Source organism: Macrotis lagotis, chromosome 8, assembly GCF_037893015.1.
Source record: "Macrotis lagotis isolate mMagLag1 chromosome 8, bilby.v1.9.chrom.fasta, whole genome shotgun sequence".
NCBI classification, from domain to species: Eukaryota; Metazoa; Chordata; class Mammalia; order Peramelemorphia; family Peramelidae; genus Macrotis; species Macrotis lagotis.
This window is the reverse complement of record NC_133665.1, coordinates 149775073-149799443: the sequence shown is the minus strand read 5'-3', so window position 1 is coordinate 149799443 and position 24371 is coordinate 149775073. Positions and strand designations below refer to the sequence as shown.

The 24371-nt window shown below is 38.4% G+C and overlaps 1 protein-coding gene across 8 annotated transcripts in view; it reads left to right on the top strand.

Moving 5' to 3' along the window:
- Positions 1-7987, top strand: part of ITPR1 (inositol 1,4,5-trisphosphate receptor type 1) — a 423734-nt gene extending 415747 nt beyond the window's left edge. For all 8 annotated transcript variants that reach the window (XM_074198681.1, XM_074198677.1, XM_074198678.1 and 5 more), the window contains one exon: positions 5182-7987. In XM_074198681.1, the coding sequence (XP_074054782.1) occupies positions 5182-5268 (87 nt within the window). In that variant the 3' untranslated portion in view covers positions 5269-7987. The remainder of the gene's footprint in view (positions 1-5181) is intronic.
- The last annotated feature ends 16384 nt before the right edge of the window (positions 7988-24371 follow it).

Below are 24371 nucleotides of genomic sequence, written 5' to 3'. Positions count from 1 at the left end.
TGTTCAGAGATATCATTTAGGAAGTCACTCCAGTTGACCAGGAAAAAAAAAACCTGCACTGACATGATGACTGTTTGAGGAGGAAGAAGGGGATAAATATGAAAGATGGTGTGGAAGTAGAATGAACAGAATTTGGTGTTTGATTTGGATAGGAGAATAAGAAGGAAAAACTGGAAGTGATTCTGAGGATATCAATAGTGATTGAGATGATGGAGTAACTTCAAGAGGAGTTTGGAGACAAGAAAATCAATTCTATTATGGATATGTTGGTTTTGAGATATCCAGGGTACATCCAAGTGGAGATACCAACAGTCAGTTCAAAAAGAACAAATGAAGAGAAAAATTAAAGCTGAGTATTTTAATGCTTTAACATATTTGCTAGTTATTGGTGTAGAGATCTTAACCCAAGGATAAGTGAGATCACCATGGGAGAGTGTAGTAAACAGTTAATAATCATTTATTAAGCACCAGCTTATGTGCCTACTATGTACTATGTTAAACTCAAGCTGCAAAGATAGACTTTTGGGAGACACTCATCCTTTTGGGAAGATAATGAGGCAGAAGAACCCAGGGAAAAATTCATGGTAGTCATGGAGAGATGAAAAAATGAGGAAGAAGAGTGCTCTCTATCCAAAGCCTCAGAGAGGTCATCAAGTCAGTTTTACAAAGTTATAGGGTTTTTTTCCAACGGTTTGCAATCTAGGTTTCAATCAAGTGAAGGAGTCAGAAGCCAGATTACAAGGGCTGAAAAGTGAGTGGGTGGTAAGGTATTAGAAGTAAAGAGCATTGACTTATTTCTATGAATTTTGACAGTGAAATTCAGAAAAGATAGAACAGTGATGAAAATGGTGTTTTTAGAAAGATTGTTCTCTTTAGTAAAGTGGGTTATAAAGAAACTAGTTTTAGGAAAGCTGAAGAAGAAGGCCTAGAATAGAAGAGTATTTAAATGGAAAGGAATAAATGAATTTGATATATGTAGAGGGAACAATTGATAAACTTGGAAATTGATTAGATAAACCGAAGATGACGGCTTTACACCTAGATAACTAGTAAAATGGTGATTCCATTGACAGAAGTAGTTGGGAAAGAGCCAATTAACTGTATGTTGGTCATACTGTTTAAAAGTTTAAAAGACTTTCAACTTTGGGAGAGTAATCCAGTTTAAAAAGTATGACTACTCCTGGATAATTTAAGATAATCTATATTGGATCAAATTTAAAAGCCCTGAAAATTCTCAATTCATTATAATTATCTTTTGAGACTCATCCAAATAAATTTACCACAAAGCACTGAATCAGATTCCATTAGATGGTAAGAAGTGAATGAGAATGGCAGGATTCAGAGCAGCCAAGGAGGTAAAGGTCATAGATCTGAGTTCAGAGTTTGAATGATAAGGAGATCAAATGAATAAAGAGCTCCAATATAGAGAGTGCCACGTTCAGATAGATGTGTTGAGGACCCATTCCGTAACTAATTCTACTGTATAGGGTTTTCCTTCTGGAATTGAATTTTTGAAGAATGCATTCATTCTGGGGCTTGGTGTTTCCTTTCAGAACTCCAGCTGAGGTTAAGTAGGTTAACAGGACCATAGCAGGTCTCCCCTTTGGTAAAACTGGAGACTTTCTGAACTTTGTCCTGGAAATGTTTGCCATCTGTGCACCCTATCTCTTCATATTACTTATAGAATAGTTAAGAAATGGCAATTTTTTCAGCAAAGGCTACAAGGAATCTTTATATTTTTATAACAATGGAGATGTTTCATTTTTTTAACAAATCACAATTAGTCATACAATTTTAAGTCCCCTAGAACACTAGACATTTTATGAAACATGAAATCCAGTACCTTAAGCCAAAATTCATAATTATGACTTTTAGATTTTCTCTAATACAGTGTGTAGATCAATAACAGAAACCAAACAGACACAGATGTACACATAGATTCTATGAAGAATATGATTTGTTAATCAATGATTTGTTAACCAGTCTGCTATATTCAGGCCAGGTTCTATTTGATTTAGTTCAACCACCAATAAATATAACATGAGGCAAATATCAGCCTCTTTCTTAACATATTACTTTTTGCTTCTTTCAGGCACTTTGACCCTCTACTTCCATTATATTTATGTATTATTACAATTCATATATATGCTTATCATGGCATCACCTCCCTGTTGTCATGGGTTCTTTGAGAAAGAAGGACTAAATACATAATACATACTCTATTAAGTTATAAGAACTCTGATAAGCTTTTTAGCTCTCAATTTGTAGCACATGGCACATCTCCAGAATATAATAGGTGCTAAAAAATAAATGTTGAATTGAACCAAGGCTTGGTCAACTTGAGAGACATTTTTCAGTAAAATCAGACTTTTTGACAACTGACTTCTAGAGACTAGAATCTTAGGAAAGTGGCCCCCCCATCATCTACGGCAGTTGCTAGATTAGCGATGGTTTTGGAGTTTCATTCTTTGTAAGTCTCCCTAGCACCTATTACAATTCTGGAACATAGGTGATTCAAGGATTCTGAAACATGGTTAGGTAATAAAATAGGGTCAATTTCTTTTTTTTTTTTTTTTTTAGGTTTTCTATGGTTTTGCACATTAGTAGAAGAAGCTACTTCTTCTGTGACTAAGCTTTGTGCACAGGTGATCTTTTTTGCATAGGATCCTAAAATTGTCCAGGTGAAATTCTACAATAAGGTGACATTTCTAGAACACTTCTAAGTCTTCATGGAATCATACAATGTTCAGAGTTGGAAGGAACCTCAGTGGCACTAGCACATGCAGGAAGTGGACATCTGGCCATAGCTTAGAGAGCTCCAGTGAAGTGGAATCTACTCCCAAAATAGCACATTCCACCTAAATGCTTGAATTATAAGGAAGTTTTTTCCTTGCATCAAGATTAAATTTACTACTTTGCAACTTCTACCTACTTACTCCAAGACTGCCTCTTGAGGCCAAAACAAGTCCATCCTTTTTCCACAGAGCAGCTCAAGTACTTGAAGGCAATTATCATGTAACTCCCAAATCTGTTGTTTACACAGTATACTTGGGGTACTGGCTTAAGGCCCTTGCTCATTGCAGTCATCCAATGGACAATTTGCTATTTATCAGTATTCTTCCAAGAATACATTCTGAATGGGACCCAACAATCCCAAGAGTATTCTTAGCAGGAGAAATACAACTGGACTCTTCCTCCTTCCTGGAAGCTCTGCTTCTCTTGGTCAGCCCAAAGTTACATTTGTGTTCTTGATTTTCATGTCCCCCACTGTTAACTCCTGTGGAATTTGTAATTCATTCCAATCCCCCACAGCTGGTGCTGTAGAATTGATTTCTTGACCCTAAGGGTAACTTCACCATTTACCCCAATTAAATTTATCCTTAACTCAGCCCCATGTTGTGGCCTTTCAAATTGTTTGGGTATCCTGCCTTGATCACCTATTGTTTTAGTCCTCCCTTCCTTTCACCCTGCCAACTTGGGGTCATCTGCAGATTTGATGAACATGCTGCTTCTGCCTTCATGCAAGCCAGAGACAAAAAAGTCAAATAGTCCAGATTCAGCTTAGAGCCCCTTTTCAAGTCATATCGGAGCTGGGCTGGGTGCTGGGGATACAAAGATTTGAGAACTAATCCTGACCCCTAACCTGAAAAAGGTGATATCTACTATGGAGACATTCTACTATTTCCACATAAATTGGTACAGAATAGAAAGCAATTTCAGGAGGAAGCACTATCAATTAGGAATTCAGGGAAGATCTCATGAATGAGGAAGCAACCTTAAAGGTAGCCAGGAACTCCATGAAGCAGAAGGGAGGAGGGGGGCATATTTCAGACATAGGAATACAACGTATGCTAACTCATGGCAGCAGGAGATAAAACATGTTTGGAAGATATTGAATCTGTCACTTGGGCTGAAATGTCAAATATGTGAGAGGGTGGGTCTTGGAGACAGTCTAGAAAGGTTGGAGTCATACTGAAAAGGGCCTTAAATGCCAAATTGAGGCATTTATATTTTATCCTAGATGCAGCTGGGAGCCATAGAAGTTTCTTGAGCATGAGAGTGATATGTCAGAGCTGTGAAGGTGAAATTCATACTCCAAGTCCATAGCTCTTTCCACTATACCAAGCTGCCTCTCCCTGTTCGAAATATTCCCTTCGATATTTGTTATATTGATTCTGAGCAAAATATGATTTTTCAATCCCTGCCCCCCACACTCACACGGAGAAAATACATAATAAAATATATGGCGATTTTACATATATAACTTTTGCTCTTTTGAGATAACTTTTGACTACAATCACTAATCTCATCATGGCAGATCATAAAGACTGTCAACTAAGACACAGATGGACTATGAGATTTGCTGATGGAGGGCGTATTCAAGGCCAATAAAAAACACATATTTTGAAATGATTGTCCTTATATATAAATAGGGGTTCACTTCACTTGAGCATTAAACCAGGTGAGTTTTGTAAGAAAATGGCAGCTAGGTGACCTTTATAGATAAATTATTAGGATTCGAGTTAGGAAGAACTGGAAAGTTAAACATGTTCTAGTCTCAAACTTTTAATAGCTATAGATCCCTGGGAAAGTCACTTCATAGGTCTCAGTTTCCTTACTTTCCATGTCTATAAAATGAGGAAGTTGGAGTCCTTTTCTTCTAAGATCCCTTCAATTACAAATCTGAGATTCTCTGGTTCTGTGATCCTCAAATGGCACCTCATCTAATTATCCTGTAGTGAAAAAATTTCTATAAGTATTTTTTAGAGACAAATAAAAAAATTAAAAAGCTATTTTCCAGTGGATCTTTACTCATCTGAAGAGAACTTAGTTTGGGTAAAAATAATGCAGGGGCCCCATTCATTCAGCAGACCTCTGCTGCCGGCTCCATGCACATCATGTGCTCTTCCCTACACTCTTGGGCTGTTTTTCCTTGTGAAACAGGAATGAGGCAGCATACTTGAATGTCACAGTGCCCGAGGAGGTTCACGGAATTCCCCATTCTGCCCCGGAGAGCTGCTCTTTTTGATGTTCTGTGTGTTGAGTAGAGTGGAAGTACATTATTTGTAGAAAGTGGCTTTCAGTGTAAACCATAACCACAGAGGTACATCTCTGGTTCATTATAAGATTTGATGCACAGGAAGTGTCTGGGTCTAATGAGAAAACTTTTTAACTTTCCAGATGACAGAACAAAGGAAGCAGAAACAGAGAATTGGCCTTCTAGGACATCCTCCTCACATGAATGTCAACCCACAGCAACCAGCCTAAGTCAATGAAATCAAGGGGTAGTATTTAACCATTATTATTATTATTATTAATATTATTATTATTATTATTATTATTAGCGTGAATAATGCTAACCAGAGGTTCAGATTCAACCACTAAGGCTACATCTGTGTGTTTAGTACATTTGTAAATACCCAGTTTTATATTGTATGTATATGATTGCTTCTATAAAGGTTTGGGTATATGTATTGTAATTAGAAGTGTTGGCACCATGAGATTTCATTAGTGCCAAAAAAATATCAAAAATGCCTTTTTTTTTGGAAGGACTAAAGAAAGCACCTGAATTGCACTTGAACAGGATTATAGATTTAAAAAGTATGTGACCTGTATTTTGTATTTAAAAAAAACTAGAATAGCCAGTATTTATGTTTTTATACAATTGTGCAATATGAATTATGCAATCACAACATGTTTGTAACTCCTGAGTGTCCAAAAGGGAGTGCACATCTTTGAAGCTGGTGTGTTAATGCTCTGTAATAAATGGTTAAATATCAGGCAAAGAAGGAAGCTGCCAAATTGTATTTGTAGCAAGTTTCAGGCCCCTGGGCATTTTGTACTAAGTAATGATCCCATGATGATGCCATTTCTTGTTGCTGGTGGCATTGATGCCTCTTTCAGGGTTGTTGCTGGAGAGTTTTGAGCTCTTGAATTGGCCTCTATTAAAAAATAAGTCATTATAGTTCTATACATTACTTTAGGCTTCTAAATTATTATTGATCAAACTGATATTTCTTTCAAAGCAAAGGGTCAAAGTGGAAGCTCAGGCAAAAGTTTGTGAAGAAGTTCATGAATGTCTTAAAGAGAACTTTTTATGCCAACTTGAGGGTGAATGTACACTGCTGGTCAATCAGTGTCTTCTCCTGGGGTGGGTGGGGTTGGGCTGTGCTGTAAAGGAATGAATAAATGACGGTTTCTAGATTCACCATTCCAAATGCAGGATTGATTTTTTTCTTCTTTCATCACGTGCAACATGATGTACCAATTAGAAGTTTTAAACAGACATGCATTATTCCAATTGAAATATAAACTATATCTCATTAGGATTGTAGTTGAGCACTGACATGTAATATTTGTGAACGAGCCACAGTGTTTTGATTTTGTTTATGTCACTTGATTTATTTTTCCTGACGGCTGAAAAAGTATGAAAGGAAACATTTTTTATATCTGTCGCCTAGTTTTGTACATGGACCTCATTTTAAAGAAGATGATTTCTCTGCAAATAGTTTTAAAATGTACTGAAAGCAGAGTTACAAAATAAATACTCTTAAAGTTTGTAAATGCATAAATAAAAAATAGATATTTAAATAAATGATGCAGAATACTACTCTATGGTGATAGACTGATCTTGTTTGTTTGGCAGAATTCACTGTTTCTTTTTCCACACTTAGACACTTCACATAAGGTATCTATTTAGGCTGAGTTTTGATGGGAAGAGATACAAAAGGGGTTTAGATACAGATAAACACTGATTGCCCGATTGAGTGAAGCTTGTGTGGAATATGAAGGAAGACCCTTGTTCTCTCTAATTCTGCTGAGAACCAATACTAGAACATGTTTAATACAATATTCGTCCCTCCTTCTACCACAGTGATTGTCAAGCGGGTTGTCATGACAACCTGGAGAGTGTCACAACACAAAGCCAGGCGTGTTTGTCCATTTCCACCGCCTTGGGTTCATTGGGCAATCCGTCCGACTTGCTAGCTGTCATCCAGGAGTGTCCCTGACAGCAACTCTGGATGACAGCGTTGTGACAGGAGGCTTTCTAGCAGGCAGAACTTTGACTGAACTACAGCCAGAGAACCCACTCATTCTCCTGCTGAGAAAGGGACCTTTTGCCAACTGCCCTTCTGACCCTGCTTTCCTGTATACTCTGATAAATAAGAATAATTGTCACTTAAGGTTGGAAAATGGGTCACTCGAAACATTCCCATTTAAATCAGCAATTTTCATGGCAGTTGCTTTTGTAGTTATTTTGATACTTCGGGAGAGAGGGGTAGGATGAAAAATTATTATTAATTCATCAGTAGGCTCATTGTTAAAGTATTGTTTCCACATTAAGTCAAGGTATTTGAAGGTGTGTATTTCGAAACAACAATAAATGACACCATCGCTAAAACCTATGAGACAGGCAGAGACAATCTTTGCAACCTTTGGCTAATTGTCTTCCCCTTTCTCTCTCAAGTTGTCCAATACAATATAAAGCTGTGGCGTGCACGGCTTGTTTCCCAAGTCCCGTCGTGTTCGCTGGAAAGTTCTGCATTGACATGTTCAGGTTATAGCCCCGATGGCTTTGTCATGTTTCATTTGAATCTTGTCACTTAAGATACAGATCTTCTTCCAGTTTGCCAGCCTCAGCAAAACTGAAGCGGAATAGCAATGTCCCTCCACCCTGCACACAGTGGTTCCATTTGTGAGTGAACATTGAAGCTCAACACCTGCCTAGCAAACCAAGGGAAAGTCTGAAACACCTCCTCTCACCTCCTGTGGGGTAGAGCTGATTCCCAAGGACTCCGTCTCTAAGTGCTCCATCTCTCACCATCCAAACCAGGTTACCAAGGCAAGGCAAAAAAATTCACCATAGAGAATGGAATGGTGACCAAGAGCTATCTATATTCTAGAACTGAACTTAGGCCTTCATATTCTAAGATGACATTTTCTTAGCCATATATCTCAGAGACAAGTCAGCACTTTAAAATTTTTCAACTTCTTGATAATTTTAGATGAATATAATTTAACCATTAGTTACTATTAATTCCTTAAAGTCTACAATATATAGTCTACTATTAATATTTATAGTATACTATCATATTAGTTGCTTAATCAGTGCTAGTTACTAATAGTTACTTAACTATCTTTCAATAGCACAAAAAACCCTCAAACTCATATAGATTTCCTGATAACTCTCATTCACCTCTCTAAATCTAATTGTTTTTCTAATATCCAGATTAGATACTGCTCTTTTTCTAACTTTTCCCTAAAATTGTCTCTTGAGTTATTTATTTAACATTTTTTTTCTTTCTGCCAATAAACTTTCCATTCATTTGCCCAAATCCTGTTGTACTAATTGATATTCCATCCTGTTTTAGTGACACTTCACTTTTTCCTAGAACTGTGCTTTTCCCCCAGTTAACTTCCTTTATTCCCATTCTTTCACAATTTGATTCAACTGGTTTGGTTTGCTTCCAGGTTCATGTTCCTCATTCATTGTTCTCATGATTCCTTTCAACATGTTGCTTATTTTAGTTGTACTTTTCTGAAAATGAGCTGCTGATGAATTTGACTCCCATGATAGATTTATATATATATATATATATATGATTTGGACATTTTACTCTGCTCAAGTGAACATTTCTTAATATATTTGCTAAGGCAGAAAAGAAGCATTCTTTATTTGTAGAAATTAACCAACAACTTAGCCCTTACTGTATCAAACTGAACAAAACTATGTTTCTGAACCAGGGGGTAAATTTCCGTAATCTATCAAAACTATGAGAAAATGTACACTTTTAACTCCATATTCTAGATTTCCACAACCTTCTGTTATGAATGATTTAATTCAGGAGTCAACACGAGGACATCATATCCAATAAGAGTGCACTGAACAATAACACAATCCAAGTCATCCAAAGGTCAATTAGAAGCTGGAGCAGGTCCTTTTATCAATCATATAATCTAGTCTCTTCATTTAATAGATGAGGAAACTGAAGTCTAGCTAGTTTGTTGCTGTAAATACCAGATTAAGAATCTAGGGATCCTGAATCCCAGAATGCAATGCATTTCACTGAGCTATGCAGCTTCCTTACCACTGTAGGGCCTAAATGATAATTTACCAAAATCATGTGGTCCAATTTTATAATCCCACCCATATTCTTATATAAATAGAAAAGTTCATAGATATTTAGTATTTTAATTAGGATGAATCTTAAGAAAATGATTTTATCTTATGTTTCAAGCATTCAAGGGGATCTGCAAATCATAAACCACTGAGCTATTTCAATTCTAGCATTTAAAACCATTTTAGTTCTATACAAAGTATCAATTAAATTCAAGCATTCATTAAAGGACTAGGGAAGGCACTTAGTTCTCAACATGAAAGGGGCACCATGGAAGGTGGCTTCTGAATTAAGCCTGGATGGAGGAAGACTGAATGTTGATTCTAGGAAATGGCAAGGTCCATTTAGATGAAAGAATATGTGAAGTGGAGTAATAGGGAATGTCAGGCAGAGAGAAGTTAGTACTTTATACTAAAAGAAATAGGAAAACTACAAAAGATTCTTGAGTAGAGGAATGACATGGTCAAACCTGTACTTTCTGCTGTTTTGAGAGATATTCATGTGGATCTATGCTGAGGAGGAGACCAATTAATTAAAAAGCTATTGGAAACATCCAGGTGAGACAGGATGAGCACCTCTCTGGTACTGATGGTGCAGGTGAGGGATGATAGAGAGTGACTTAGAGGTAGTGAACTCAGGTGGATGGAAGACTGGTGGTACCCTCCACAGAGGGACAGGTTTAAGATTAGGAGTACCTTTTGGGATGTCAGTTTGAGGCAACTCATGATCTCAGCAGAGATGGAATCTCTGTCATCTCTAAAAACCCAATAAGCATTTGTCATCTAATACACTTTTTCAGAAAGTAGTCCTTTTTCAACTTCACATAATGTGGCTTTCTATAGTGAAAATTTGTATATGCCGAGACTCAGACTTTATCTTGAGCAGTCAGATGTTTTTATTAGTAAACTTGGCTTTGCTTTTGCTCTTTATAATGGTAATTTGTCAGCAACCAACAAGAATGCTGGAAAACCCCTGTGAAGATTTCAATTTTACAAAAAGTACCCAAAATTCCACTAGTTTTGCATCACAAAGTAGTGGTTAAAGTAAAGGTTTGAGTAAAGTGCCATGAATGTGGTTTTTGTGGGTGGTTATCTCTCAAAATGACTATTAGGACTCACCAGCTATCTGACAGGGGAGATCTAGAATGACATCTATAAATATGACAAGTGTAACAAATATCTTTCCACCCCTGGTGTTCTTGCCACATGATCAATTCACCACAGGTGCCTAAAAAACATTCTCAAAGTTTCTAGGCTGTGAGTTAGGCTAGGGATGAAGTCAGAAAAAAACACAGAAGTCATAATAAAGAGGCACTCGTTTCCAGTATGTTTCCAAATATGGTCAAGGAAAGTAATGGGTCAGACTCTTCAGCCGTCGCCATAGGATCCTTACCTCTCAGGACAAAGTCAAGACAGGTTTTTAGTCACTGTGGTGTATTACATTTAAAATCATTACCAGAGATTGAGCACTGAAATTGCAAGTGGTTTGTTTTAAGGTCGTGATAAACTAGCTTGAACAAGAAGATTCTAATGCCCAGAAGTGAAACTGCCCCATCTCCACCGGCTGGAAAGAAAACAAGATAAAAACCACTCAAAAATAATGTAAAGGTTAAGAAAACCCCTATGATGATTTTGAAAAAAAAAAGAGTCCCCAAACAAAAAGCTGTGCATCCAATATGCAGAAATAAGGGTAGAGAGCTTGGCTCCCACGTTTTAAACTGAAAAAAGATAATAAATGCTCCTGGGGGAAGATCTTGGCACTAAAAAAGACACTACAGCTCTGACCTGGCTGGATTTTATACAAACTTAATTTAATCCATTTAAACTGTGTCCAATGTTAGCTTCCAAGTCGATAAGATGGATATGAAAACCAGACCAACTTGTAATGACGGTTGAAGATTTGCAAGGCACTTTTTGTGACAGGTCTCTGGGAGGTGAACAAAACTCAGAATTGAACACTGGATGTGAACAAAATGAGACTTTCCAAGTGACAAGTTAAGTTTTGAGCTAGGCTGATGACAAGCTTGCTGTGACCGGGCCACATGCTTAAATTGGAGCTCCCAACACATTCCTTCCCCACTTCGTTGCCTTCAATCACTGTAGGGGTTTTTTTTTCATTAACTGAATATCCTAGTTTTTCTATCTCCCAGCAGAGTGACCTTAAACAAATCACTTCATAGCCCTAAGACTTCATTTCCTCGGGAATAAACCCAGTGTAGGGCCAAATTGGAATGTTGATGGGTATGAGCTATGGATAGGAAGCCCACCTTGATTCCAAGGAGAGAAGCTGACAGGCGACAGAATTTGTGGATTCCCCAGAATCACCCACCTGTGCTCCACCTCAGTCCCATCTTTTGGGCTAAAGGTTTATACGGCACTTGCCTCTCCATGCCCTAGAAAGAACTAAGAGAGAGAGAAGTACCTGTCATTTCTCCTCCATTCTTTTTCTTTCAGAATAGGTCACCTTCTAGAAGGGCAGAGGGACAAGAATGACTTACAGCCTCCAGTATGTTGCTTTTAAAGGGAGGACTGAAGATGTTTGCTCAATCTACACTCAATCAGACAAATGGCTGTTTGTAAAGCTCAGAAGCTACAAAGACAAATAAAACAGTTCCTTTTATCCCCAAACTTATATCCTATTAAATCTTCATATTTTTTTTAAAAATAGGATAATAGAAGGTCTTTACGAATAGGATCAAGACCAAACAAATTTCTCAATCTAGCTAAAGTCCATTTCTATGAGCATAAAATGTTGAAGACTGTTTCCCAAACACTCTATTTTAAATTAAAAAAAATTCAAATTGCAATTAGGTAATTATCAAGTTAGAGTGAGTTTAGAGAAGAAACCTATTTCTAAAAAAAGGAAAAGTCATTTATTAAGCTATGGTAGGTGGGAGGTGTGAGAGTGAAAGGATATAAAGTTTACAAAAGATCTGGGTCCAGCTCCCATGGAACATACAGTATAGCAGGGGTATAAGACTCCAACCTATCTATGTTATTCAAAGTTGCTAAGTTCCAAAACATAGGGCTTCATGAAGACTGGAGTTGATGCTATTATAGACCCAAAGAATCCAGGAAAGCCTCATAGAAGAAATATCATTTGGGTTACACATCAAAGAATGGAGTTTAACAGATTAAAATTGAGAATAAGGAAGAGCATGAACAAAGCCATGGAGAGGTGAGAACACCCAGCAGATTTGGGAAACAAATCATTCTAGTTTAGCTATTTGTTGTTCAGTCATGTCTGACTCTCTGTGACACCATTTGGGGTTTACTTGGCAAAGATGCTAGAGTGGTTTGCCATTTCCTTCTCCACTTCATTTTATAGATGAGAAAACTGAGACTATCAGGGTTAAATGACTTGTCCAGGGTCACACAGTTATTAAAAATGTGTCTGAGGCCAAATTTTTGTTTTGTTTTGTTTTTTTAGGTTTTTTCAAGGCAAATGGAGTTAAGTGGCTTGCCCAAGGCCACACAGCTAGGTAATTATTAAATGCCTGAGACCGGATTTGAACCCAGGTCCTCCTGACTCCAAGGCCGGTGCTTTATCCACTACACCACCTAGCCGCTCTGGGGCCAAATTTTTAACAAAGGAGATGAGTCTTCCTGATTCTAAGCCTGGCATTCTGACCTAGAGTAGTTGTAGCATAGGTTGAGGAAATAATATTAGATTGGATTGGAAGGAGAAGGTGGTGCCATATTAGTGAAAGTGCCTAAATTCTCAACACAAGAATTTAAACTTTATTTTGTAGAAAATAGGGAGCCATAGAATTACATGACTCAGTTCTATGCTTTTTGATTCACTAACTACATATCAGGAAAAGTATTCTGATAGAATTATGAAAAATGGAAAAAAGGTAACAAGTAGAGGAAGAAAAAGTATAAAAAGGTTATTATAGTCATTCAAGTGGATGAAAATAATGACCTGAATTATGGTGGTGCCAATAGAAGACAAAATTAAAGAATATTTTGCAAATATGATCAAGACTACTGGATAAATTGTATATGAGAAGGAGAGAGAGGAAAGAATCAAAGATAATTCCAGCATTGCAATAGTAAGCAGTCAGGCAATGGTGGTGCCACATAGGGAAGTTATAAAGACAGAAGAAGCAGCAAATTTAGAAGAGGGAAAAGGAAGTAGTTCAGTTTAGTACAGAGGTGATTTGTATGTCTAGCCTAAAGACCCTTTCTCAGAATGTTTTTTAAATGCATAACATACTTAGGATTTTCAAGGAAAGCAATTATATTGAAATAGTTATCAAAATGTTTTTTTAAAAATAAGTGGACACAGCTATTAAGCTGGGTTAATTAACCAATTAGATAGCTATTGGAATTGAAAAAGTACCTAAACTAAAGTGAAACTTTGTTATTGGAAAGATGGGGACTGCCATGAAAGACATTGTAGACTTAGAATGGATAAGACTTGGTGACTTATTAGGGCAGTGGAGAAGAAAGAGAAGGTAGAAATCAAGAAAACCCTGAGATTGGAAACCCGAGTGATTAGAATAATGAGGGTATCCTCAACAAAAATAGGGAAATTTGCATAATAAATTTGTTTGAGGGTAGAGGAATAGAAATTCCATTTTGGACATGTTGAGTTTGAGATGGGTATGAGATCTCCAGAAGTTTTCCAGCAAGCATTTATTATAATGCATGGCTAATGCTACCCGTGAGAAAATAGATCTGGATATGTAGATTTGGAAGTTTTATGCATTGAGATGATATTTGAGCCTTTACAAGATAATAAGATCTTCAAGGGAGAAAGTGTAGAAAAAGAAGAGATGACCCAAGATAGCCTCTTGGAGAATAATCACACTTAATGGTCAGAAAGATCATGATCCAAACGGAAGAATTAAGAAGGAATGGTCAAGTGGAAAGAGAATCAAGAGGAAACAGTTTTACAGAAGCCAAGAGGAGAAGCAATATCTAGCAGGGAGAGGGATGGACAAGAGAAGAGAATGAGATGTGAGACCTCTGAATCCAAGGGAAAACATCCAATAGGAGTACCAAATGGACTGAACAAAGTCAGTCATAGTGGATGATTAGGATGACATCAAGAACACAGGAGGGGTTTAGACTTCCGAATTATCATTGCCTCCTCTCTCATGCTAAGTCTTGTCATTTGTGCATCCACAACATCTCTTGTGTGTCTCCTCTTCACTCACACAGCCTCCCTAACTTTATGATCTCATCACCTCTCTTGACCACTGAAATAACTTCCAGCTTGGTCTCCCTGCCTCCATTTAGCTTCATTCCAGTCTCTCCTCCATGAATCATCTAAAGTGTTTGTCAAAAACACAAACCTAACCATATCACTCAGCTATTCAATAAACTCCACAAAAATCAAATGTAAAGTCCTATTTGAGGAATTTAAAGCCCTTTGCACCTGGTGCCAACTTATCTTTCCAGACCCAATTACTCCCCTTCTAACATACTACAGTTTAGCCAAATTGACCTTCTTCTTGCTCTTCATCTATAGTGCTCCCTTTGACTCATCTGATTCCTGATCTCAAAGCTATCCCCCTGGCCTAGATTGTTCTCCCTCCTTTCCTCTGACTCACAGGGTTTCTAATTTCCACCTAGGCTCAGCTGAAGCACCACTTTCCACATTTAGCCTTTTTAAGCTTCTCCATCCCAGCTACTAGTGCCTTTGAAGCCTTCCCATTCCCATAAATCACCTTGTCTCTATTTTATGCACATAGACATAAATACAAATCAAAAAAGCATTCATTAATCCCTTACTTCATGCTAGACATAACACATATATGTCAATGTTCTCCTTTTGGCCATGTTGTAAACACCCTGATAATAGAGACTTTCACTTCTGCCTGTGTATTCTCAATACTCTCCACATTGCTTGGCATAAGTTAGACGCTAGATAAATGTCTATTGATTAAGAATGAGAGAGATCTCTGCTCAAAAGAACCGAAAAAGTGGGTGATGATGCTAAGGTGTTATGAAGAATGCAGGTGGGGAACTGGGGGAGCCTGCCTCCAATAGCCTCAAACACTTGGAATGATCCTACTTCATCTTCTCTGAGTGGGGGTCATAGGGACATGGTTGGGAGAAGGAAGGTTAAAGAAGGAAAAACTCTGCAACATTTGCTGTAAAGAACTAGATTAGTGGGCGGCTAGGTGGCGTAGTGGATAGAGCACCAGCCCTGGAGTCAGGAGGACCTGGGTTCAAATCCAACCTCAGACACTTAATAATTACCTAGCTGTGTGGCCTTGGCCAAGCCACTTAACCCCATTGCCTTGAAAAAAAATCTAAAAACAAAAAAACTAGATTAGAAAAACAGCAACAGATCAAATCAGGTCTCTGGATTGAAGCTCCACATAGACAAGACCCTTGCTTCTGAAAGGCTGCTTCCTGTCTCTGTTACCACTGTGATTAGAGAAATCCTGATGTTTTAAAAGGTCTTGTCTTCCCCTCAGCATGGGGCCACAGAAAGAGTGTGCAGGGTGGGCACATCTTCACACTTCTCTAGGCTCAGCTCCCTCCTCTATAGAAGATGGGTGCATTTCTGCTCTAACTATCTGATCCTTTGATCCTCCGTAGAATTACTCCATGGGTTCCCCAGGCAGGAGTATGGTCCACCTAGGAGGGGCATGGAAGTCATAATTTATGAACTTACTGTCATAGTTCACAGCAAAGTAGAAGGCAAAGTGTTGATAAAATCTGAAGTATAAAATAGACTTGACTCAGTGTCTGCTTATTCATAAAGAGTTTTACTTTCAGCTGCTGATAGCTCACGATCATTAGTTAAGGCTTCCTTTGTATATTCTCCTAGACTATAACTCAATAAAACTTAGAAGCGGGGATTGTTTTGCCTTGTACTTTGGTACCCAAGCCAGTGCATTTCATATCTGTTGTTCAGTCATTCATTTGTGTTTGACTCTGACAAAGTCCGTGGAGTTTTCTTGGCAGTGCTATTGGAGTGGTTTGCCATTTCCTTCTGTATTCCCTTTTTACAGATGAGGAATCGAAGTAAATCAGGATTAAATGACTCATCCAGGTCACAAGAATCTGAAGCTGCATTCGAACTCGGTGTTCTATCCATGTACCACATAGGTGGCAGCAGTTCGTGTAGTGTGCCTTTAACAAATATTTAACGGATAAGTGAATGAACAGAGATTTCCTCAACTTCCAAAACACCTTACCAGAGCTAAGGTAGGGTTCCAAAAGCTTTAATGCAGTTTTAATCTAAAGTCTTCTCCTAGCTTCCTTCTAATGAGCTGCAGGCATCAGGTGAAGGTCAGGTTGCTACTCCTTTTTGCTGGCTGTTCCTTGACCAGTCAAGAGTAATGGCAAAGATGTTAAATAAATACCATGCCCCTCTTTCTCTAAGATATGTCCAGTGTGTTCCAGAATGACAATTCCAGATCCTTCAGTCCACATTTATCCACATTAATAGTAACTCCAATTGCATTTATGATTTTAATCATTTAATACACCTTAATTTTTCTTCAGTTACTTCCTGAATATTAATTGCGTCTCCATGAAAGAAGCAAAAGCTCTCTAAAGGCAGAGTCTACATATGTTTCTCTACCACTTTCCCCTGTCCTTCTCCCCCTTCCCAAGGACATTTTCTAAGCAAATAGTGTGGGCTCAACAAATACTTGATTGATTTACAGTTACTATGTGCTATGTGCTCATCTACCCCAGGTGCCTTAAGGCACTGTGTCAATTTACAGACTATCCCTGGAAAGGTAAAATGTACACTAAGTACTATGATGAAAACAGATAAGCATGTCATTGTCAACTGAACATAAGGCTTAACTTACAGCCACACTTCTCCAAAAAGAGCTTGACATAGCTATCTTTTGAAAGGACACTGAATCTCCTAGTTAACACCTGAACGAATCCCTTTAATTTGAATCATACCTAAAATGCATTTGTCAGAAGGCAGCACATTACTTTTTAGTTGTTTCTATTAGATGATGAAAATGATTTGGCTTAAATTAAGGGGGTGGGAGGGGGAATTAGTTCTTCAGCAATTTTTCCTAGTCTTATTATTCTATAATCATGTTGATGCCCTGACCTGTTCAGCCCGTTTTTTGGGAGCTTGAGAGAATGTGACCTCCCTTTTTTCACATTCAAATCAGATATGCAATAGGATAATTTAATGACATTACTTTCTTTTTCCCTTTCAAGAGTTAAGCCCTAGCTTAGATCATGCTTGGACAACTCTGCTCAAATCATTCTTTGTCTTACAAGATTGCTCCATTTGCTAGTTCCCAAACTCAATCTTTAGATCTTCTAATGGCCTTTTTTCCCCTTTCAATCCTCTGTTACTTAGGTGAAACCTTTACAATATAGAAACATTGCAAAATGTTTACCTGTGTTTAACACCTCAGATTTTCTATTCAGATTTTTATTTTAAACATATTGCTGATTCAACACAGGTAAACCTAACCCATATATCTATATATATATATATATATATATATATATATATATATATATATATATGTATATTTCTTTAAAATTTAGTCAGTATTTTTCTAACTAGTAGTTCAGCAAATTAACTAGAGACAGAGTTTGGAATAGGCAAGGTAGGGACATATACAACAGTATGTCAAGAAAAATTGTTTTTTAATTTTTTAGATTCTCATTTTTAATGCTAAGAAATGCTGTTTACCATGGCGCATGACAAAGTCAAACCTTTTCCAGTGGATAACAACAGGGGATACAGATGCAGTTTTCAAATCTTGCCCAAAATGTGAACTCCTGCCCTTTCTTCTGAAGCTGGGAGACACAAGTCGAGTAATTATCCCATGAACTTGAGCTATACAATATAGGAAGTTTTAGGATATGGAGAGAAGTTAGCAAAACATTCTTCCTCCATTCTTTTAGTCTAAAATATAAAAATAATTTCCTTATTCTGCCAGAACTTTATGTTTTGATCTGGTTTTCATCTCACATTGTGAAACCTCATATGTGCCAGAGAATAGAAAATAAGACTCCAAATATACATTGGTTCATAGGATCAAAGATTTAGAGCAAAAGGGATCCCACAAGTCATCTAGTTCATCCCTTTATTTTATAGGTGAATAAACTGAGCCCCAAAGGGTATGGGACTTGCCTAGGGTTCTACAAATGATTTGGACTAAAAATAGGATTAAAACCAAGGTCCTCTGACTCCAAATTCAAGTTTTTTCACTATTCCACTTTAATATTAATTTCACTTCTATTCAAAAGTAGAATCATTCTGCATTTTTGACTCAATTGCTACTCCTGAAGTTACCAAATTCTTTCATCCCATTTTAAGAAAATCTGATTGTTCTAACATGCCTATATGTTGGAGGTTATTGTTATTATTATTATTATTATTTATTACGTTAAAAGTGACTCCTAATTATGATTGGACCCAAAGGGGCATTTTTGCATCTAGTTTTATCTGATGATGTTTGTCCTTCATTCTCAAAGAAGACCATGACATCAAGGGAGGTAATGCTATGAAGTCACCAGCCTCACTTTCTCCTCCAGAATCATCTGGGTCCAGTGGCCAGCTATGAATCAGGACAAGTGGAGATGGCTGTAGATGTGAGGCAGTCAGAGTTAAGTGACTTGCCCAAGGTCACAGCTCAGATGAGTCCAGTGTCTGCGCTCAGATTTGAATTCCCATCCTCCTGACTCCAAGGTCAGTGTTCTATCTCCTGCACCTAGCTGCCCTACTAATTTTTATAGTAAAAATGGAAAACATCCATATAGGCTGAAGTCATTTTCAGCAAAACCTTCCCCCTCCCTAGTCATTTATCATACTAAACCTAACATTGATGTGAAGCCTTATTATATAATCATAATTTTAAACCTTTTTCTAATTCCTACAGACTATAAATAAATACACAATAAATAAATAAATCAGTGTTTAATAACAGTCTCAGATTGAATGTAAAAGGGTACCCAAACAAGTTCATACTCTCTAGCTCTATTTCTGTTACCATCTTAAAGTAAACAATAACTAAACTTGACTATGAGCACTTTAAGAGTTTGGGTATGTATTTCAAATAAATATGCATATTCTCCCAGTGTCTAAACAACTCTCAAGTAATATTTAAGCACAAGACTTGCTGAGAGTCCCATGCTAGAATACCCAAGGGACCGAGGTTCTATCTGCAACTTTTCCACTATCTAGCAGTGAATTACAAATAGACTGAATCCACTCAAAAATTCTGATTCTATCATTACTGATAACCTTTTGAAACTAATTTAGCCTCTATAGTACTTGTATAAATTCATATAAAATTACAATATAACACCTTTTTTGAAAGAAAATCAATATTTTCACATATTTCACTTCTGCTCACATCATCCCTCACTGTCTAGCTAGATGCAAGTCGGAACATCCCCATTTTATTGACTGAGTCAGTGTTACAATGAGGACTAGGACCCAAGTCTCCTGATTCTCAGTCCTTCGATCACAAGACTATGATGTCAGTTCAAAATCTTAGTTGGTATTCACTCTCTTCTGAATTGTTCATGCAAAGCAGGAAAATCATAAAGAAAAAGAAGTCACTTGTTTCTTCAGAATTTATTTTTGTGGAGATGTATCACACACATGTGATCTTAATTAAAATGCACTTAGAAAGCAACATGTAAAAAAATACAAACACAAATGAAATAAGTATTTTAGCTCCAAGGCAATGAAAATTAAAGAGGTGAGCTCTCAGGAATTAGGGTTAATACGTTAGAAATGAGTCTTTAGTAGGAGTGGGAAGTGTTTCATTCTTTGTATTTGCATCCCCTAGACCTAGTACAGCATCCAACACTTACGTACTTGATTGATTCAGCAAGAGAAAATTAAGGCAAAAAGTTTAATGTTTGTCATGACTATAACTTTTCCCACACTCTATCTGTGATGTTTATGTTTCAAAAGATGTTGTTACATGGAGGGGAGTGGGGTTGTCACTGAATCACAGAATGGAAAGAAACTACAGAAGTCAACTGATCTAATGCTTGGTCATCTCCAATAAATGATCATTTCCAGCCTCTCATCTCCAATAACAGGAACTCAATACCCCCTAAGGTAATCCACTTTTATATACAACTCTGAGTATATGACTCTGGACAAGTCACTTACCCATGATCAGACTTGGGTTCTTCATCTATGAGTTACAATCAATCACCTCAAAGGTTCTTTTTCAAGTTGAAATCTATGATCCTATTTGTTAGGAAGTTTTTCCTTCATAATGTCAAAGTCTGCTTCCATGTAACTTGTACCTGTATCCACTCTAATTAATGAGTCCTAGCTCTGCCCTCCGAGCAAGATGAAATCTGATCCTTCTTCCACAGGGCAACCCTGTATTTTGCAAACTTTTCTCTACCTTCAATTGTGTATAAAGTTCCCTCTCTATTCTGATTGCCTTTCTCAGAAAGTGATCCTGATCGTCATTGCATTTTCTAAAATGTAGGGCCCAGAACTGATCAGATCTGCCCAATTCAGAATGGAAGGGGGACTACTAAGTCTCTTGATGTGGCCACTAAACAGCTCCTAATAGCAGAGCCATATCTGAGGTGGAACATTCAGAGCTCTCTATACTTTTGAAAGTACTAGCAATACTTGGCCTTCAGTGATTATTAACAACTGAAACAACTTGGTACTTTGTTAAGAAAAAGAACTTGCTTCCTCAATCCCTTTGACAATAGCTCAGGTGAGTTCCTGCTAACCCTAACCCAGACCCCTTCCCCAGGGGTTGCCTCAAAGTGTCCAGAGGTCTATCCTAAGCACAAAAATGAGCTGCTGAAAGCCCCATGGCAGCCTAAGATCACATGAGGTTTCTGTGTCGACATAGCATATTGCTAACTCCTGCTTTGTTTACAGCTCACTGAAAAGCCCTTGGTCTTTTTTGCACAAAACTTCTATCCATAGCTCCTCTATCCTGTACTTGTATTTGCGATTTTTAAAAACCTATGTACAAATTCACATATATTCCAATTAATTTCACATTATTTTTGGCCCATTTTTCTAGGCTATTGAGGTCTTTTGGGAAAACAATTTTGCCATCCATCATACTATCCTTCACATTTTCTTGTCATCTGCAAATTTGATTAGCATTCCAACTATACCTTTACCTGGTACCAATAAAGATAAATAGAGTAAGACCCAGAATAAGAATGCCCATGATCCATTGATATTAATGTCAGTCAATTGGAAATGACATCATTTAACAAAATAGTAAGTGGTCAAATTTAATTGAATATCAAGTCATAGAATTTTATAGCTAAAAGTGATCTTAGAGATTATTCATTTTCCATCATTTTGTAAATGAGGAAACTGGTAATCCTATTTTTGTGATATAAAACAAATCACTAGACTCAATCACCTATTCATATTTAATATAAATAGGAAACAAAGGATATTTATCAGGAAATCATTTTGTAAGGCAAAGGACACGGAATCACTTTGAGGCATGTGCAGTGTTCTGATTTTATTATGTCTAGGAAAAATTACTTCCTACTAGGGCATGGTGGCTTGAGTTGGCCTTGAAGTCTCAGGTTCAAGTCTTGCCTGAAATCATAGATGCATTCTTTATCTCTATCTTTACACAATTACTTCCCCATTATTAGGTAATTTTAACTTAAAACAAGAAAAAAAGATATATACATCTGATTTTTTCTAATGTCTATTTTGGAATTTTAAAAGTACTCATTACACAATAACAATTTTATTAATAAAATATTCATATATCTCAAATTATCTTTGAATTTTTGATTCTCTCTGTCTCACTTTTTCGCTTATGACAGTATAAAGGAATCATCAGTTTGGGGCACTAGTGAAAACATTGTAAGAAAAATCTGATTCTATGATTTGAAATAAATAATAGAAATTACTAAGGATGCTTAAGAACTTAAAAGGTTTTATTTTGCATGACTGCACATATATAATCTTTATCAAATTGTCTCCCTTTCTCAAGGAGCAGGGAGGATAAAAAGGGAGAGAATTTTGAAAGTCAAGATTTTTATGTATAATTGAAAAAACTTTTTAAAAAAATTTTTTTAAAAAAAGAACTAGTGGCTTTAAACATTCGGAGAAACCCAAAATTTGTATCAGAGCACAAGACCTAAGTCTTTTTCACTCAAGATAAAAAAAAAAGGTTAAGTAGATAAGTGATATACAATTGATGAGTTTGAAATAGTGTGCCTGAAGACATCCTGATCCTCTCTCATCCTTCATTTGTTGAATCCTTATTCAAGATACTGGAATTTTAATGCTATATTAAGTTTAAATATTAAATGCATCTATATGCAATATATATATATATATAAAGATTAAAAAGTATTCCTCAAAAGCATCATTGCCTGATGTTTCTCATCTTTACAAATTTTAAATATTTCAAAATAACGGCTAATTAATAAAAGAAGGCACAGAGATTTTGCTTTGGTCCCACATCATATCCCGAGTTGGCCTTGAGGTCTCAGATTCAAGTCTTGCCTGAAATCATGCATCCATTGTTTAGATCTATCTTTCCATCATTCCTTCATCTTTACAAATTTTAAAACTATCTTTCCATAATTACTTCCTCATCCTTACAAATTTTAAATATTAATTAAAAAAACATAAGGCGGCGCGATTTTGCTTTAATCCCCATCCTTGTCGCAGGGCGCGAGTTCAAGGTGAGCGCCTTGGGGCCCGTGCCCTGATTCCCGGGGGGCTCTGGGGGGGCGGGTGAAGCTGGTGCCTGCATGGGCAGCGTCGTCCTCACGGCTCCCGCATGTGCCGGTGTGCCAGCCCAGGCACCGTCGGCGTGTCTTCCCCCGAGCTGATGCCAGCCTGGCGCGATCACCGCACCCCGGGGGCGCGTCACGTGGGCCCCGCGTGGAGCAGGCTCGGCCAATGGCGAGGCGGGCCCCCGCAGGCTCCGCCCCTCCCGCCCCCGCCTCCGGTGCACGTGGCCCTGCACGTTGGCTGTGGGGGCCGTGTGCGCGTGCGCGGGGGCGGCCGCGAGAGGCCCCCCCCAGCCCCCTCCCCCAACCGGCCGGTCGGCGCTTGCCGGGCCCCCCCAGAGAAGCTTCCAGAACGGGGGAGCAGCCCCCGCGCCCCCTGCCGATGCTTCCCTGGACAGATCGGTCCGCTCGTTGGGCGCTCCTCGGGAGGGGCAGCCGGCCGCTTTGAAGGGAAGTGGAGGTTCCCAAAGGCAATGTGAGGAGGGGGTGCGCTGCGGACGGGGGCGGAGGCCCGGCGCTGGGGCGAAGCACAAGCCCCCTCCAGCGGCGGGCAGAGTGCCGAAGCCCTGGCAGTCCGGCCGGGAGGCCTGCGGGCCGGTGAGAAAAGGCGCCCTTCCGCTCCGCTCCTCTTTGGGGTGCGCGCAGCCGCCCTGGGAGCAGGGAGCCCCCAAGGCCCAGATTTAGAGTTACAAGCTCATCTTAGAGAGCCAGCGAGCCGCCTCCCCTCGCCGGGCCGCCGGACAGAGAGGCCAGAGGCGGTGACCCGCGCGGGGCCACCCAGGGACGGGCCCCGGTCAGAGCCCCGCAGCGTGCTGCCGGGGCCGCGGCCTGGACGAGAGGACGTGCGGGGGCCAGGGCTCACTCTGGACACCCCAACGCGAGAATGGCTTTTTTAGTCCTCACCACTTTATTGCCCCCCGGCTGTGCCGTGCCCAAGCCCCGGCCGTCGGGGTGCGGCCAGCAGCCCGATGAAGTCGCGCCTCGCAAGGATTGGGCCTCCATTTGTCTAAAAGAGGACTTTGGCGGAGAACGGAGAGCTGAAAAGGAAAGACGAGACAAAACTGGAACTGAAGACTTGGGAAGAGAGGAGGAAAGAAAAATAGGAGAAAGGCTTAAAATTGTGGAGTCAGCTGACCCACAAATTAAAAAAGGAGCAGCCCCTGAAGGATGAAATAAAATAGTTAGAAAACAGCAGTATACATGGAAAGAGCTATAATATATATGTATACATTTATATACATATATATTGGTTTTGCTGTTATTTTTCCTTTTTTAAAAAAAAAATTTTTTTTCTATTCCTCCTGAGACAGGAGGAAAGAGAGAGGGATATCAAAAATTTATTTTTAAAAAAAGAAGATAACCAATCTTGAATGATGTAAGATTATAATAATCCTGATCTTTTGTTGTAAACATTTTTTTAAATCATAAATGATAATTATAAACGTAGCCATTTCCTCCTCTATTCACCAAGGAATGGATTAACATCTACAACATGGATCAGAATCAGCAGAATTCTCTGAACTCTGTGTTTAGCATTCATTTTTAAACAAACAGTTTAGCACTCCAATAGATCTGAGATCTCATG